At 42.1% G+C, this 18,283-nt stretch overlaps 1 protein-coding gene across 3 annotated transcripts in view; it reads left to right on the forward strand.

Annotated features, from left to right (window-relative positions):
* LOC145779386 (venom phosphodiesterase 2-like) overlaps positions 1–17,088 on the forward strand; it is a 39,653-nt gene extending 22,565 nt beyond the window's left edge. For all 3 annotated transcript variants that reach the window (XM_082590964.1, XM_082590965.1, XM_082590966.1), the window contains 9 exons: positions 5,096–5,186; positions 6,168–6,331; positions 8,820–8,871; positions 11,894–12,069; positions 12,146–12,269; positions 12,654–12,731; positions 12,815–12,941; positions 13,267–13,441; positions 15,496–17,088. In XM_082590964.1, the coding sequence (XP_082447090.1) occupies positions 5,096–5,186; positions 6,168–6,331; positions 8,820–8,871; positions 11,894–12,069; positions 12,146–12,269; positions 12,654–12,731; positions 12,815–12,941; positions 13,267–13,441; positions 15,496–15,789 (1,281 nt within the window). In that variant the 3' untranslated portion in view covers positions 15,790–17,088. The remainder of the gene's footprint in view (positions 1–5,095; positions 5,187–6,167; positions 6,332–8,819; positions 8,872–11,893; positions 12,070–12,145; positions 12,270–12,653; positions 12,732–12,814; positions 12,942–13,266; positions 13,442–15,495) is intronic.
* Positions 17,089–18,283: the final 1,195 nt, after the last annotated feature.

Genomic DNA, 18,283 nt, shown 5'->3' on the forward strand with positions numbered 1-18,283 from the left:
TTAAGTAAAATCGCGAAACAAGGGGACCAACATGTGACTAGGCAGGCAACTTGATAGACCGGTACCTGTATTTCACTTTTTCTCTTATTCTCAACCAAAACTTTTCGTTTTCGCTTTTTTTTACGATCTCAGTGCAGATCGAAACTTACAAAATTTGTTTGGCAATAATGGTTGGTTCTGTTAACATAGACTTGAAGCTGATGGAGGTCTCCCCAATTGTGCACTCGAGGTGGATAATCTTGGCTGAATTCTTGAACACTGCATCAATTACTAAATCAAAGGTGTAGGTGCCGTCACGTCAAGTAGATGTTAGTTTTCTGACTGTACCTCAAGAAGGTGACATGCTCCTTTTCTTTGTTCTGTGTTGACTGTTGGAAAATTTTTAAATCATTTCAGTCCCTCAAAACACCTGATTGTCAGCTTCGCATGGCACCTCTGATTATTAACCAATTTTTCTGAAAATTAAATGAGGCTGTTCACCAGACATTAAATTAAATAATATGAGATGTTCTACTGGTGCAAATTAAGCTAAACTATCACAGAATGTATACAGTGACAATCTGCTTTTATTTCGACGTTTCGTCAATCAGACGCGACTGACTTCTTCAGGGGGCTAGACCACGTAGTGACTACCTATCTAGCAGCTAGCATTATTCAATTTTTCTGACGTTTTGCTTGTTACCTTTTTTTAGCCAATGTAAAAAAGTGGTAGGGTGGTCGGAATTTCATGACAAGTTTTTTCCACATGCATTTCGGGATCACCCTGGGCCAGGTCTTCAGCACATGCATAGTTCTCAGATGTTGTAAATGGAAGATCGTAAGTGTTGAAGAAGAGTGATACCAGACCTGCTCCCCATAGAACACCGTGTGGAGGTTTATTGTAAATCTCCTGCAGCGCACAAGTTCAACAAATCATTCAGGCTGAGTGTCTGCAATTATACGGGTTGAGATACAGAGCAAAGAGATGAAGTGGGAACTGTTTGCATTCCTAGCAAAAGATAGCTGCAAGATGAAAAGCAACTGCAATTGTGTCGTGCACGCTCTTTCGATCTCATCGCGATGTTTAATAATGATGATGATGATGATGGCTATCCCTCGTCTTCGAGGATGATGGTCTTCGCAATAAAATAAAAGCTAACGGTGAGTTCTTAAATGGCTAATGAGTCCAATCCTGGCTTTAAACGTTCGGTTACATTTGGTACATTTAAGATCCTTTGGGAGAGTTGGTTGTGGGTGTGATTGTCGTTCTTTTCTTTGCATTCTTTTTTTATTTAACCTTTTAGATCTGCTCTTCTCAAACGTGACAACACCTTCACGAGCGGCAGATCTCCAAAGCAGCCTATCCTTGCGGTTTCCACCCAGTTTGTATAATTGATGTTACACATTTTAAGATTACTCTTCAGTGAGTCTTTATGCCGCTTCTTTTGTCCACCTACCGAACGTTTACCCTTAGCCAATTCCGAGTAGAACATTTGTTTAGGGAGACGCTGATCTGGCATTCGCACTACATGCCCGCATCATCTGAGTTGATTTCGAATAATGCGGGACTCAATGCTTGTTGTTTCAGCCTCTTCTAGCACGCTCAAATTTGTTCTTTTCTCTTCCCAGCTGATATTCAGAATTTTGCGCAGGCAGCGTTGTTGAAATCTTTCAAGAGTTGTAATGTGGTTTCGGTAGGTGGTCCAGGTCTCGGAAGCATATAGTAGTGTTGTGATAACTACTGCATTGTAGGCGGCGAGCTTTGTACTTTTTCGTATGTTATAGTTGTCAAATGTTCCTGAGCGAAGTTTTAAAAGCAGTGCTAGCACAATTTAAACGATGTTGTATTTCATCCTAAAGGTCAACGCTGTCTGAAATTTCACTTCCGAGGTAGCAGAAGTGTTTCACATTCTTTAGAGGTGTACCATCGAGAAGGATTTCTGGCAGAGCACTGGTACGATCTTTAAGAAGTGGTTGAAAGAGGACCTGAGTCTTGTTGATATTGACGTTAAGTCCAAGCCTCTTGTATGCTTGGTGGAAAGCATTTAGAATATGCTGTAGGTGGTTTTCACTCAGTGCTGCTACACAGTTATCATAGGCATATTGAAATTCCATGACACTCCGTGTTGTAGTCTTTGATTTACTTTGAAGGCGGGCGAGGTTAAAGAGCTTTCCATCCATGCGGTAAGATATGTCAATGCCAGATGGAAGGTCATGGTGGACTATTTCCAAGATAGATGCAATAAAAATTACAAAAAGAGTTGGTCCAATTACGCAGCCCTGTTTCACTCCAGAGTTAACCAGGAAAGGTTCAGAACTGTTGTTGCTGGTCTGTACTCTGGCAAACATACCATCATGAAGAAGACGCAGAATCCGAAGAAATTTGTCTGGACATCCGTATTTCGAAAGTACATCCCATAGGAGATCTCTTGAGACGCGGTCGAAGGCCTTAGAGAGGTCAATAAACGCCATGTACAGTGGTTGATGTTGTTCACGACACTTTTCTTTCAATTGTCTGAGGGAAAATATCATGGGTGTGGTGCTACGCGATGGCCTGAAGCCAGCCTGAGGTTCAGGAAGGATCTTCTCGGATATCAGTTTGAGGCGATTGTTCAAAACACGTGCTAAAATCTTGCCAGCAGTTGCTAACAGAGAGATCCCACGATAATTTCCACACTCTGATCGATTACCTTTGCGCTTGTATATGGTGATAATATTAGCATCTTTAAAATCAGATGGAACAATTTCATTTGTCCAGATTTTGATTAGCAGTTGAAGGTTATGTTGGATTAAACTGCCACCTACTTTGTAAATCTCTGCTGGGATTCCATCAGGGCCCGCTATTTTGTTGTTTTTCATGGCCATGATAACAGTTTTGACCTCTCCAAGAGACGGTGTCTGAGAAAGAGAGTCTTCTTGTGTCATGTTGGGAATGATGTCAATCACGCATTTGTCAATAACAGCTGTGTGGTTGAGAAGCTCCTCAAAATGTTCCTTCCATCGAGATCTTATTTCGGCTTCGCTCTTAAGTATCGTTTCTCCATTCTTACTTCTCAGAGGGGATTGTCCATGCGTGGATGGTCCATAGACTTCTCTTATTGCATTATAAAAGCCATGTGTGTTATTGGCATCTGCCTGCTGTTGCATTTCGTGGGCTTTCTTTTCCCACCACTGATCCTTAAGAATACGAGTAGTTCTTTGGACTTCAGCCTTACATTTTTCGTACAGGTCACGATTTATATCAGATTGAGAGTCATTCTGGAGCGTGATAAACGCTTCGCGCTTACTATCGATTAGTTCCCTAAGAACTTTATCGTTCTCATCGAACCAATCTTGGTGGTTCTTCTTCTTATGACCAATAGTTTCTTTGCATGTGTCGAGAATAGCCGTTTTAAGGTGATTCCAGCAATCTTCAACAGTCAGAAATCGAATTTTCCTGAAGACGAGTTTGGAGGCACTGTTGAAAAGTCTCACGTGACTTCGTGTCATGAAGAGCTTCAATCTTGTATTTTTGTGGAGCTTTTGCTTGATCGTGGTGTTTTAATTTAGTACGCAGTCTTATCTTTAGTATCGATGCAATGAGACGATGGTCTGTCCAGCACTCATCGACTCCAGTGACAGCTCTAGTAATGAGCACATCTTGTTGGTCACGAGATCTTCCAATTACATAGTCAATGAGATGCCAATGTTTTGACCGTGGATGTTGCCAAGAAACTTTCAGGCGGTTTCTTTGGCGAAATAAAGTGTTGGTTATCACCAAGTTGTGCTCTGCACACTTAGTGAGATAAAGGGTTCCGTTAGAGTTCACCTTCCCCACTCCGTCTTTTCCAATTGTACCTCTCCAGAGATCCACTTGTTTTCCGACTCTTGCATTAAAGTCTCCAAGAAGAATAACTTTGTCTTCTCGTAAAGTGTGGAAAAGAAAATGATCAAGTTGGTTATAGAAAGCTTCCTTGACTGCATCCTCTGCATCAAGTGTGGGGGCATAAGCACTGATAACAGTTGCATGTTGATTGTTTGCCAATTGGATTCGGAGTGTCATCAGTCGAGCGTTTATTCCAACTGGCTGTTCTGTCTGTTTTTGGAGGAGGCAATTTTTAATCGCAAAACCTACGCCGTGGATTCTCGGATGTACAAGATCATAGACTTCCAGAAAAAAGTAAAATTGCCACATTCTTCCCCTAGTTGGCCCTCTCCATCTCTCCTGGTTTCGCTAAGAGCCACGATGTCAAAGTTGAAACGCTGTAGTTCACGAGCAATGATAGCAGTTTGTCTTTCTGGCCTATTTGAGCTGGAGTTATCTATTAGAGTCCTAACATTCCAGGTTCCAAATTTCATAGTTACATATTTCGTTTTTCGACCGCAGGTAAGGTTAACCCTCTGGACGCGGTTTTCCAGACAGGTTGAGTTTAAGCAGACTATGTTCAGGGCACCTTTTCTAGCCCCTTCCCTATTCAGGGTGAGCAGAGTGGATCCTAAAGAGGGCTGCTCAGTCGTGATAACTGCTGCCGAACATCTTTCCTGCTTCTTCCAAAAGATAGAGCGACTGAATCAAGTTGCCACCACTAACGTGTCGGTTCCGCACTAGAAACTTCCAGCTTTCACTTGCCTGTTCCAGTTATGCGTTATCGATCGCCGTTAGGTTTGAGTGTCTTGCGAAGATGCCTGTGCGTGAGTTGATTAGCGTGGACTTGATGGCGCACACTCAACAAGCACACATAAACTTGACAAAGCCATCAGCTTTATCCAATGGCAAGGCAAGCCAAGACGATTGGAGCTGGTGGCACGCTGCAGCCTTCATCCGCCTTCACAGTCGTTGAGCCTGGCTGGCTTCATCCGCCTGTTCCGCCGTTGGGGTACTTTGGACTACGTTTTGTCTGACCTCTACCTTTCGACCAACCTGGCATGGGTGACCCTTCTAGGAGTAGTTAGCTCCCGCCAGTACAGCTCTAGAGGTCATTGAGGCACGGAAACTCTCTCACCACGTTAAGGTAGTAGTCCGAGGAGAGAGTAAGATGAGATATAACCACAATCATTTGAAATCACATTTAACTTTCAACTGACAAACTTTCAGCAAAATAAGTTATTTTCATTTAACGTTGCGATTAATTTTTAGGCGTTGTTTGCCGCTCATGGACCGTCCTTCAAGAGAGGTTACAATACCACGGAACCATTTGAGGCGATTGAGGTTTACAACTTGCTCACAGGTACCACTCTAGTTAGCTTTCCTTGCTTGAGAGGTCTTCCGGAATACACTACGTCACGTAGAAGACTGCCATGCAGCAAATGTTGTTTGCAAGTTTGATAACTTGTAGCAGCCGTTCGGTGAATTGCCAGGTCAAGGTGAGATGTATTGTGACTGCCCAGCCCACTTGACATAACTCTACGCTTCACAGATTTATCTAGCGCATCGTTGCACTTGTATTTGCGAGTTGGAACAATGAAGTCTCAACAGCGAGGCTCGAGTCATTGTATAATATTGGCAATCACTTGAACAGGTCAATTCCCAATAAGACCCCAATGAATGCAATGACAGCGCTAACCAATCAAAACATGTGGCTAACATCCAATTGCGACCCTTCTAGCACTCAGCCAGAAAATTGCTTCTTGCTTTAAACTTTGTTTGGTAATTACAGTAATAAAAGAGTTACGGCAGTGGTGGGAATCGAACCCATGTCATCGAAATGACAACTACTGTCCTAACCCTCAAGGCTAAGCCAAGCTGCCCACTGGGAAACGTTGACTTAATTTATTTTATATCAGAAGTGTTTGCGTTTTCTCTCTGTTTTATATGTTCTTCTAATTGGTTAATTGCTTCGAAGCTTTACTGGCTCTTGCAAAAGTTGTTATGTTTAAGTGCCTACCTTGTATATTGGTACGTTGAAGGTTTTCCAAAGCATATTGTATTATTGCACAGACGCTGCATGTGATGTACTGCATGATGGATCTGTACTGCATCACCCATTGTGTACTTAGAGTGAATATTTTATGTAGAAATGTTAAAGACAGCCACCCATACCTCACTTTAAGGTGTAGTCAGGCGAAAATTAAAACCGTGTAAAAGAAATTTTTATTCACAACGATGCTTGACCTTTGACCTTTACGCCTATGAAGCGAAACGGCTGTTAACCCGAACAATTCGGGGTCACGTTTGTGATGTCAACATTTCATTGGAACTTGTTCCTTAGATCTTTTGAGTGTAACTCCTGCGCCAAACAATGGTACATCTGGGTCACTAAGTTATGTGCTGACCAACCCGAAGCCTTTGCCGCCACTTCCAACCCAAACAACCCCGGATGTATGCGACCAGTTTGACGAAGAGACCTTCGACTCCACTTGTGAGAAGTGTGAGGTAATGACGCATGAATATGTTGTCTGTTTTAAATTGACTTGTTGAATCTTTATTTGCGGATTAAGAAAGCCTCTTGGAAACCTTGATCCTGGCAGCTTCGCATACCTACTTTTAAAGACTTTTAATTACTGATGCAGGCATGGAAATTAACAGAGTGAAATTTCCGATTGTTGAAATGTTGTTGCCAGTGGATGATTTCATCCATTAGGTGCCGCTGAATGAATGCTGTCGTTTAAATGCGATGCTAAAGCGCACATCCTGAGAGTCGAACCACCTTTCCTTGATCTGTTGCCGTTTCTTCGTTCACAGTCGCGCGCTTAGCCGGTATGTGTAGTTTGCGTTGAATTGTTTAATTTCTGGTCATTATTGTCAAGTTGTTTTATCAAATTTGCCAGGAGTAAGTTCATCTTGCGCATTGGAAAAAGCCTTTTCAAAACAGACAGTTTTTAAGTTACTGATAGAAGTTTTGACCACTGACTATACCTGCTGAGTAGATATTTCACACTTACCACAATGGCGATAGATATTATGCTTGCTTGATAGAAAACAGATTGAATACATCAATGAATTATTGTTTTCTTGGAATTTCACTGTTTGCTCTTTAATGGGTTCAATATTTGCGATACACAGCTTACGTCACTATGTAAAGAACTATGCTCGTTTCCACATGTGTTAAACAAACTTATCATTGAAGTCAAGAGGTCGCGAGTCCATACGTTGTCTTTGGCATTAACGAGAGTAGGGTGGCCAGTGCCTTTCTCTCGGCCGCCTTTACTTCAGCAGCTGCGCCCACCCAATTTATTACACCCTGGGTAGAGGTGAGCGGTGTTTTTCAACAACCAGCTTAATCCGGGAGTCGAACCAGGATTGCATAATTGGAAAGCGAGGCCTTATCCACTGCACCATCCCACCGACAAGGGAGTAAATTAAACAATACGTTACATAGTGAAATGCACAATGAGGGTGGCAACGAATGACTATAAGCCACCACCCACGCCACCACCCACGTCACCACCCACGTCACATCCACTGAAGGGAACCGTAGCTTCACTACTAACTCAGGACATGGAGGAAAGTTTTTTGGCAAAAAAGAAAGAAGGGTGTGCTTAATTGTTAACCTAACAGCAGTCCATGACACCATTTGGCACAGTGGCATAGTCTATAAGCTACTCCGCCTACTTCCTGACAGACACATGATCAAAATGATCATGGAACTTATCCACAACAGGAGTTCTACCCTTAGGCCTACCACTCGAAGCGGAAAACCGAGTAGACTCAAAAACGGTGTCCCACAGGGATCAGTCTTGCCACCTCGCGTTTTCAACGTCTATATGCATGACCTACCATCTACAACATCTGACAAATATGCTGATGACGTGGCCATTTTGCACTCTGCGAAAGACTGGCAATCATTAGAAAAGACGTTGAGTCCAGACATGACGACCATATCTGGATACCTTCATCAATGGAAACTGAAGCTCAGCGGAAGTAAGTGACGGCAGCCTTCCATCTCAACAACAGGGAAGCAAAACGTGACCTTTCAGTGACCATCAACGGCAAAGCTTTGCAGTCTTACCCAAAGCCTACATACCTCGGAGTAACACTCGGCGGGTCACTCACATACCGTCACCAATCTACAGTTACTACTCAAAAAGCTAACATCTTGCGTCGCCTTGCTGAGACGTTTGGTAGGCGTAACTTGGGGTGCAGGTGCTAACACCTTGCGCACCGCAACCCTGGCTTTCGTCTACTCCACCTCTGAATACTGCGCCCCTGCCTTGTGCAGCAGTGCCCACACCCTCCTCATCTACCGGCCAATCAACGACGCAGTGTGTAGTGTGACTAGATGCCTGCTCCCTACTCCAACAGAGTACTTCCCAACCCTTGTAGGCATCCAACCTGCTGAGCTTCGCCGAAAGGAAGCCATTATACACCTGGTTCGCCTGACAAAAGATCCTAACCACTTACTCTTCGCAAAACTCAGTGTCCCACCTTAGGAATCTTTCCGGTAATTAAAGTCCAGACAGTCAAGACAAGAAAAGTCCGCCCCGTTAGCTCAGTGGTTACGCACCTGGCTCAATATTACCCGGCGCTGGTTCGACTGTCGAGGTGTGCGCTTGTGCAACGCATTTCAGGACTGCTCTCCATTCAGCGGCACTTAGTGAATGGAATAATTCTCCCGGCAACAACACTTCAACAATCGGAAAACTTCACTCTGTCAATCTCGGTAACCGGCCCTGCGTCAAGAGCCTCTGCAAGTATGCGAAACCAATCAAGGAATAACCAATCAAGGCTTTGTCAGTCCGAGGATAAAGATTCGAGGCCAATATCAAACCAAGAAGAAGAAAAAGGATAAAAAGAAGAGAACTAATTGACAAACTGCAGACCAAGAAACCCATTGCTGTGGCAATTAAGAAAAGGAGGAATGTGAAAACTGAACTGTTGACGCTTTAATTGGAAAACATGAAATAAAATCATCTTATTTCAGGGGATTCCTGACAGGAATATGACGAAACAATTGAGGCTCACTCCCAGCCAAGGTGCGTTCATTTCAGATGACACATAAACAGAGATGGGCAAGATCACGTTGTTTTTGTGATCTTGAAGCTCAAGATTAGATCACCAAAACAACGTGATCTTGAAGACCAAGATCACTTTCAAGATCACTTTTTGTGTATTTAAAAAATGTTTCGATCAATGATCTTGCGAAAGAACAAAAAAATAAACTTTACTATATTAAGCAACCTGGGTAAAGATAGTTGATATTGCTAACTGTTGCTTTTACCTGCTCGATCTCTGGCCCAAGAATTGTAATAAGTTAGTGACTGTTGCTATTAGGCCAATCATTGTTGTATTTTGCGTAGAATCGCAACGTCACACCCAAGGCCGAGGATAAATACAGTCGGCAGCAGTGGCCGAGTGGTTAGCGCGTTGGGCTCGCAGTCGATAGCCTGCATGTTCGACTCCAGTCACCTGCACTTGCTGTTGTTTCTCTGGGCAAGAAACTTTACGATAATTGCCTCTACCCAGTGATCGATTTCGAGTAATGGGTAGTACCAAATTTAAGTCATAAGTAGAGTAGACAACCGGAAACAGACATTGCAGTCGGCTGCAGCGTGGGTCAGGTGTACGTCGGAAGGCGTACACAGATGCATAGCGCTCAAGTCCGCTTTCCCGCAATGCAGGATAAAGATACAAACAGTCATAAAATTTGAAACTGGAAAACACCTTTGAACTGCATTATTTTTCACCTAGTTTTTGTCTGGTTCATACGGAAATCTTTTACTCGTGTTCAAAGGTTGCAATCAATAAAAGTATCCATTAGTTTAAAAGTAGCGCGCTACCTGCTACCGTTACTCTGGCTAAGGTTGCGTGAGCTACCGCTACCAATTGATAAAAGTAGCGCGCTATCCGTTTCCTCAACCCGGGCTAAAGTAGCTCGCGCTACCGCTACTTTCGTTTTAACTTAAGCTGACACAGGAAGCAATTTGTGATGTCAAATGACTTTGAAAACGAACGATATTATTTATATACTCTGCTATTTCAAAGTCGTTATAGAAAACACGTTCTAGGTGAAATTTATTGTTACGCATCTTTATAATACAATTTGGGTAGAGAGGTAACTCTTTTAAACCATAAACAGACATAACTCAGCAACAACACTACATTTAACATTATAAAAACAAAAAGCGAACGTTTTCGGCTAGTCATATAGCCCTTTTCAAGCCTATAAGAAATACATTATTAAAAGAAATGCTAAAGAATCATATAGTATCACAGCAAAAATATGGTCAAAGCTAAACATTTGAGAAACTGCCTCGCTCACACAAAATGATAACTGAAAATTACACAGCACAACGGGTCAAGTATTTCAGAGGTAAAATTAATTGATTGTTCAGACAAGGACTCAGGCAGATTACGCAAGAAAATCTCTTGTGCTTCTGTCTTTCTTGCGTAATCTGCCTGAGTCCTTGTCTGAACAATCAATTAATTTTACCTCTGAAATACTTGACCCGTTGTGCTGTGTAATTTTCAGTTATCATTTTGTGTGAGCGAGGCAGTTTCTCAAATGTTTAGCTTTGACCATATTTTTGCTGTGATACTATATGATTCTTTAGCATTTCTTTTAATAATGTATTTCTTATAGGCTTGAAAAGGGCTATATGACTAGCCGAAAACGTTCGCTTTTTGTTTTTTGTTTTTATAATGTTAAATGTAGTGTTGTTGCTGAGTTATGTCTGTTTATGGCATCTTTATAAACCAGAGCAACTTAAAATGCGAGTCACTTAAAATGCGAGTCACTTAGTCCTACTCGCATTGGCTTCAGTGCGTTTTTTCCAACGGAGAAAAGTCTCTCATCCCCAGCACTGGAAAGAATGGGGGTGTTGTATCTAATAAAGCGACGTTATAAGTCGGCACTGGGATAGCTCAAGGGCTCGCTTCTGTCTGAAAAAAAAGCCTTCACAATTGACTTTTTTCTCTACTGACGTTTCATGCGATGGCACCAATATATAAAAAAATCATCCTCCAAGTCGTGACTGGTGTTGATGTCACTCTTGTCAGTATCAACGTAGCTTGATGTTTCCCGCAATAGTTGAATGATTTCTGCCTTGATTTTTTCAAGCATTATTTCCATAAAAAATTTCCAAAACGAATCATTTTATTTACTTTAAATTGGAAAGTAGCGGGTATCGGGAGTGCGACTAAAATAAATGTAGCGCCTCTTCTCTACCACTACATTGAAAAACAGTAGCGCCGCTACTGAAGCCGCTACCTCAACAAAACTGTAGCAGCGCTACCACTAAGCGCATTACTCCCTACATCTGTTGGTGTTACTAAGTAGTTTCAACTTTTGCTGGATTAAACCAATGTTTATTGCACCATTTCCCATCTGGCAACCTTCAAAAACGATCAAGAGATCTGTTATCAGATAAACCGCTCCACACAATAATACAAAAGCTTTACAAACAAGAAGCAGCATCAGTTTTCACATTTAATATAATTGTTTACACTCGGACTCTAAACAACTCGGACTTCAAATCTACTTTTCTTGGACACACATTTTTATTTGCAATGGCTTATTGTTAGTAATTGCCCCTAGTTACTTTGCACAGTACGAGTTGTAAAAAATGCCCCCATCTAGAAAGTAAACTTCAGTTTTAAAGTAATCTTGATTTTCAAGATCACACAAAATAAAAGTGATCTTCAAGATCAAGGTCACGCCCATCTCTGCTCATAGCTGTGATGTCATAGTACATTAGTGAAGGCATTATTGTGAAAATTTGATGTGGCCTTCGTGCTTTGTGTCCAATTACCCTCATTTCCCGCCGGCCAATAAATGCCAATGGGATGACAAAAAGTCTTGACCATTCTTTCAGCAAATTATTAAGTCACAAAAGTTTTCGCGTAAAGTTTGTTACATTTAATTCTTAACTGCACATGCGCATTAGGATTGTTTGGTTGACTTGTGTTGATTTCATATTAGATAACAATTTATTTTGTTTCTTATGATCTCGAGTTACAAGATCGATCGCAACATAACAATGGTTCATTGTCTGACAGTCAATTCCTCCCAAACGTTCAACATGCCGTACGGGCGCCCCCATGTGGCCCCAGCTGGCAGGTTGCAACTCTCTGATGAAATCGCATTTTGCATTTTGACCCAATTGGATTACGTCATCGCGTACGACAAGTTGAAGAACTTGCCCTTTTTCGCATCGTTTACATTGGAAAAGAAGGTGAGATAATTTTCGTCTCGTCGTTGTAACATCACTAAGAACAGAAAACGTCATCTCATGACCATTGTTTTGTCAGTTCCGCTATCTACAATCGGCTGGAAGCTGCATCCGGACCGATCCGAGACTTTCCAATCCTGACATGATCTGCAAGGAATTTGAAGATGACGATTTTGTGGCACCAGTTAGCTTGTATCCTTCAGGTTGGTGGGGTGGGGTTGTATCCTACAGGTTGGTTGGGTGGGGTTGTATCCTTCAGGTTGGTGGGGTGGAGTTGTATTCTTCAGGTTGGTGGGGTTGTATCCTTCAGGCTGGTGGGGTGAGGTTGACATTAATATTGAAGAGTGAGATTGAAGGAGGTTGGGAGTTTGTGATGAGGTTGGGTTTGAATCTTTATCCTCGGACTGACAAAGCCTCTGATAAATTAAACCAGACAGTTACTCATACTTGCAGAGGCTTTGAATTGCTGACGCGGGGGCGATAGTTGTGACTGGCAGAGTGAAGTTTCCGCTTGTGGAAGTGTTTGTAATTTTTGTTTTGATGAATAACTTTGTAAAGCCTTAAAACCAATCTTGCTTTAATTTCAGAACTATCAAACGGGAATTCAATTTACGACGCCGCAATTCTTTCCAACAAAGTGCCGATGTACAGACCAGCAGCCACAGGTGAATCGGTGTGCGGGTGAATCTATAGTACTTCGCCGCAAGATGGGGATGTTTGATCTGTTATTTATTTTCATACTTTACAGTTTGGAGGTACATGGGACTAGAGCTAGCAAAGTGGGCCGATCAATATGGAGGGGTGAATGTGGTGGCGGGCCCAGTATTCGATTACGATTATAACGGAGTGGCTGATTCGAAGCATGTTCTTGAGAGGTAAGTTTGATTGTATTTAATTAAAGAGTGACTCTGCAGTTCCTAAGTAGACGTCAGCGCACTATGGCGAGAAATCATGGGTGGGCTTATGTAATGACACTCTTCATCAATACTTCGTTGAAAACTTACTGATGACATCACAAAGGTCATTCGTGTTGAAACAGAAACCACTTTGCAATCATCACGTCACCACTTATCGCGCGTGGGATTTCAATGTTATTGACAGAAGTCTGTTAGCCTATGTCTTATTCCTGAAGCGATGAATGTCACTCACCGTGTTCAGTAGCAAACATTGCATTGAGTTTTTCTTTCCTCCTCCACACAGGTACGGAACGTTTCTCAACAATTCTTCCGTTGTCCCGATTCCTACTCACTTCTTCCTGGTTGTGACTCGCTGCAGTGACGTCGGCTCTCCAATTCTTCAATGCAAATCCTTTCCTGAAAAGCTGGAAGTTCTCAGTTTCCTCATTCCGAACTATGCAGAAGATCCATGCCGAAAGGTATTTGACATAGTTTGGTTCATGGCTTAGCTAAAAGACAGGCTTGCTTTGTAATGAACTCTATCACTTTCTGCATTTGTGATACTTTAAGTAGTCTACTTCTTGCATCTGTAGTGATCCTATCACTCCCCGCATCTGTGATGTTCTCATCACTTCCTGCGTCTCTGGTGTTCTCATCACTTCCTGCTTCTGTGGTGTTTTTATCACTTCCTGCATTTGTGATGTTTTTATCACTCCCTGCATTTGTGATGTTCTCATCACTTCCTGCGTCTGTGGTGTTTTTATCACTCCCTGCATCTGTGATGTTCTCATCACTTCCTGCGTCTGTGGCGTTTTTATCACTCCCTGTATCTGTGATGTTCACATCACTTCCTGCATCTCTGGTGTTCTCATCACTTCCTGCATCTGTGGTGTTTTTATCACTCCCTGCATCTGTGATGTTTTCATCACTTCCTGCATCTGTGATGTTCTTATCACTCCCTGCATCTGTGATGTTCTCATCACTCCCTGCACCTCTGGTGTTCTCATCACTCCCTGCATCTGTGATGTTCTCATCACTCACTGCATCTCTGGTGTTCTCATCACTCCCTGCATCTGTGATGTTCTCATCATTTCCTGCATCTGTGGTGGTTTCATCACTCCCTACATCTGTGATGTTCTCATCACTCCCTGCATCTGTGATGTTCTCATCACTTACTGCATCTGTGATGTTCTCATCATTTCCTACATTTGTGATGCTTTCATCACTTCCTGCATCTGTATTATTCTCATTACTCCCTTCATCTGTAGTGGTCTCATCGCTTCCTGCATCTATAATTGGTCTATTCTAGTTACTTCTTGTATTGGGAGTTTGGGACTGTTTAAAAGTCATATGATGCTTGCGATGTTACAGTTGTCGTATCGCTTTATGCGCCAACTTTGCAGATGTATCGGTTTCGTGGAGAAAGCAAGAAGATGATGTCATACGATGGTTTAACATCTCCTTATTCAATACTGATAAAGCTTTGTTAGAAAGTTCGCTTGTTGAACTATAGACAGACGAAACAAAGTAACTTTAACGGGTTTAACATAATGTATTACACAAAAAAATATAACATAACATAAGCTCTAACGTTTTGGACACGTACGTGTGTTCTTAGACAGATAAAACCAATCAATCAATCAATTTTATTTTTTGCTGCTGGCGCAACCACACGGCATTTAACATGATACATTAAAGTGAAGATACACTATAAACTACGAACCTTTTCGGCCATACACATGTTAGCCTTTTTCAAGTAACGAAAAATAACTGATTATACATCTACATTGAAAATAAATAACTGATCCACACAATGAATTGAAAAACGAAATGCATAAGAATGAAACGGCAAAGCAGGGGAGAAAGGCACATTGCTGGATTTTATGAGCAAAGCCTCGTGGGTTTTAATGTCAAATTCAGTAAAACTTCTACCCACAACTCTAAAGAATTCCAAGGATGGTTTGTTGTTAGAACATGATTGGCAATCGAATGTAGGCCTATGGTCTTTTTCTGTTCAAAGTTAAATCTAAGTGCTCCCTCACTCTCGTGGCCAAATGCCATGTGGGCATACCAATGTAGGCTATGTACAGTTCGCGTCATGCGAACAAGTGAACTTGTATAGGCCTACGACATTTGAACACAAGCTGGAGGGAGTCCTAGATTTAAGCTTTTTTTTAATGTTTTTTGAGTGTAATACAATATGTTAAACCCGTTAAAGTTAATTTGTTTTGTTCATTATTCAAAAATAATCAACACATGCTTTGAGTCAAACTTTCATTAGCGTTCTTCCGATTTGTGATCTCATAGTTGTTGCCACACATCCCGTCATTTGCTACCATTGAGACTACACAATACACATCATGTCACCTGCACCATTGTGACCACACATGACATCACCTGCCACGATTGTGATCACACACCCACGTCACCTGCCACTATTGTGACAACACACCACGCCACCTGTCACTATTTGCATGCACAAAGATCCATTATCATCTCAGAGCTCAGATATCACATTTTACTTTTGTTTCAGAGTGATGAAGCAGAATCTTCGTGGATTCCGCATGCGTTAAAAGAACACGTGGCTCGCATCCGGGACATTGAACTTCTCACCGGCATTTCATTCTTGACGTCATTCACTCACTCTCCATCGACCAATCAAAAGGAAAGAGTTTCAGCACTTCGAGTTATGCTCCGCCTACCGCAGTTTACCAGCCAATGGCTGACTGACTTCACTTCCGGGGAACAAAGTGTGTTCTCATACTCTCTCCGGAACTTCTGTGTTTTTGCGGCCATCTCTCTGCTCACCACCCACTTCGTCCATTGAAGTTCAACAATGTAGGGTTTCTGAATAGACCCTTAAAAGCCTTCACACGCATTCCACATGTCCTTTTTATGTATTCGGCTTCAAAAATCTTTGTAACTTACATTTGTCCATTAGAGTTTGGTTTGTTACTGTGTGACTTCTAATCTACTACCTGCCTTATTGCACGAATGGGAAGATCTTCTTCAATTGTCTTGCCTGAACTATACATCGACGGCCTTAGATCAATTTTCAAATTTAAAAAAAAAAGTTTTTACTTTATTGTTGCTTTGCTTTTTCTTGCTACTGCTCCGGTGATTCCCCTCCCAGTTTTCAATTTGCTTCATTCTCTTGTTCAAGTTCTAACAGCTCACTCAAAGTGTTTTTCACTGCCAAGCTGATCCAGCGTTTACCGCAGAGTTATTTATACACTTCGCGTGAAGCTCCAGTGGCTTCACCACACTCGGCTCCAGTGACGTCACAACTTACATCTGCAGTGGCCGATGACAGAGCGCGCGTTCTGGAAGCAAGTACGCTGTTACTTTGAAAGGGAATATGCAATTGGAAGTTCTGCTTGTTTGGATTGCATTGATTTTAAATTGGGTTGTTGTTTTAATTTGGTGTGCATGGACCAACAAATCATTAGCTGCTTTACATTTTGTAATTGCCTTTTTTTATGATTGTCGGTGTTACTGTGATGGACATCTCCGCACACAATCCATCTCTCCGCTGATGACATCCAGGGATGAACTCAGCGCAAACTGAATTTATATTATATAATCAGACGATTAGCTTAACTGGCCACTAAGGAATCCGTTGTTGGTACGCATAGCCTATCAAGTTAGTTCAGAAAAATTATTTCTGATTTGTTTTGTGGTTACTGCTAAGCTGAAGTGCCTCGGCTTTCGTTTTCACGGTGTGGTCCACAACTTGGTGCCAGATGACGCTTTGCTGAAAAACCTAGTGCACTTCGATGAAACGGATACGGTATCTTGATAAGCCATTGTGAACTTGTATTTGTTTAAAGCTTTGACATCAAAGTTCAAACAGACATTCTAATACATGAGTTGTTCGGTAAAAATTAACGGGCCCAGTGCAATGAGTGTAGTAGCAAGTGGATAACCAGCTTCATAGCCAGGCAACTCTCGATTCGAGGTTCTTCCTCAGAAATCGCATGGTTTCCCCAGAAAGCGATGAGCGTAGACGAGGGCCGTGGGTCGCTTTCCTCCCATTGAGGTTGATGTGTCCAGGCATCCCTGCTTCTGTCAATGAACCTGTGTTTGTGGATTTGTGTAATTTTGAACAGGGAAAATGTATTTTGTGGTCTGACTCTAATCGAATTTTGTTTTGCGTTTATTCAACGTTTGTTCAATCTTAAGACGAAAGCTGCTAATCCAAAGCGGGCATCTAATCGTCCTTCGTAATCACGTGGTTAATCTTCTTCTCTGTTGAGCGTGGACTGTCTTGGAAAGCGCATTCCAGAATGAACGGTTTGAAGCCATTGATGTGTTCATTGTTGCGAGCGAAGGTGAGGTTGGAAGGCGTGGGATGCAGAAGATGAGTTTGTTGCTTTAATCAAAGTCCAACACTGCGTCTTTGGTAATAGAAAGAAGTTAACTGGGGTCACAAACGTGTCCTTGAAATGCGTTGCTCAAGAACACACCCCGAGAGTCGAACCAGCGCCGCTTGATCTTTCAGTTTCTTGGTTCGTGATGTCACTGAGCTATCGGGAAGGACTTATCGAAGTAGATTTAATGAGAATTTGCTTCGGAAAGCAAATGTAACATAAAGATTAACTTAAAATAAATTTATCTTATGAAAGAAAGCGAAAATGAGTCAATAGTTAGTTGATACCGAACAACGTTCAGCTACTATTTAACTTTTTTATGTTTCAAGAGAAAATATAAATCTAAGTTTACATAGTTTTTCGTCATGAGAGGAGTTGTTTTTCTGTGTCTTTTTGCGGTTGCTCTCTCGGCTTATGGTGAGTTTTGTGGCATTTTATTTCTGCTGGATCTGTGTTGACATTTGATGAAATACCTTGCGGTACTTTGACAATTTCCCCAGTTTCCAACATCGATGGCAGGCTGGAGGTTGGCTTCCAACATTGATGACAGGCTGGGGTTGGCTTTCAACATCGATGGCAGGCTGGGGTTGGCTTCCAACATCGATGGCAGGCTGGGGTATGACCTGTGGTTACAAACCGTTCTTAAAACTAAGTTGAACTAATCTTCTCAACAATATTTAGACAAACTTTCAACCACTCATAAGTTTGAAGTGACTCTCGATTGTCCGAAAACAGAAGACTGCAGACGACTCGTGGAGATGCAGCTTGACAAACTCCGCGCGGATGGACTTAAGGTCCAAATTGAGGAGATGGATTGGAACGCTCATCCTGAATTGTGATGTCATCATGCATGAGAGGTCGTCAGCAGTTTCTTTCGTGTGATCGTTGCTCTGAGACGAAAGTTTGTGATTGGCGCTCGCTGATTTGTGTCGTCTATAAACAGTTTTATTC

Source organism: Aplidium turbinatum, chromosome 11 (assembly GCF_918807975.1).
Source record: "Aplidium turbinatum chromosome 11, kaAplTurb1.1, whole genome shotgun sequence".
Lineage (NCBI taxonomy): Eukaryota > Metazoa > Chordata > Ascidiacea > Aplousobranchia > Polyclinidae > Aplidium > Aplidium turbinatum.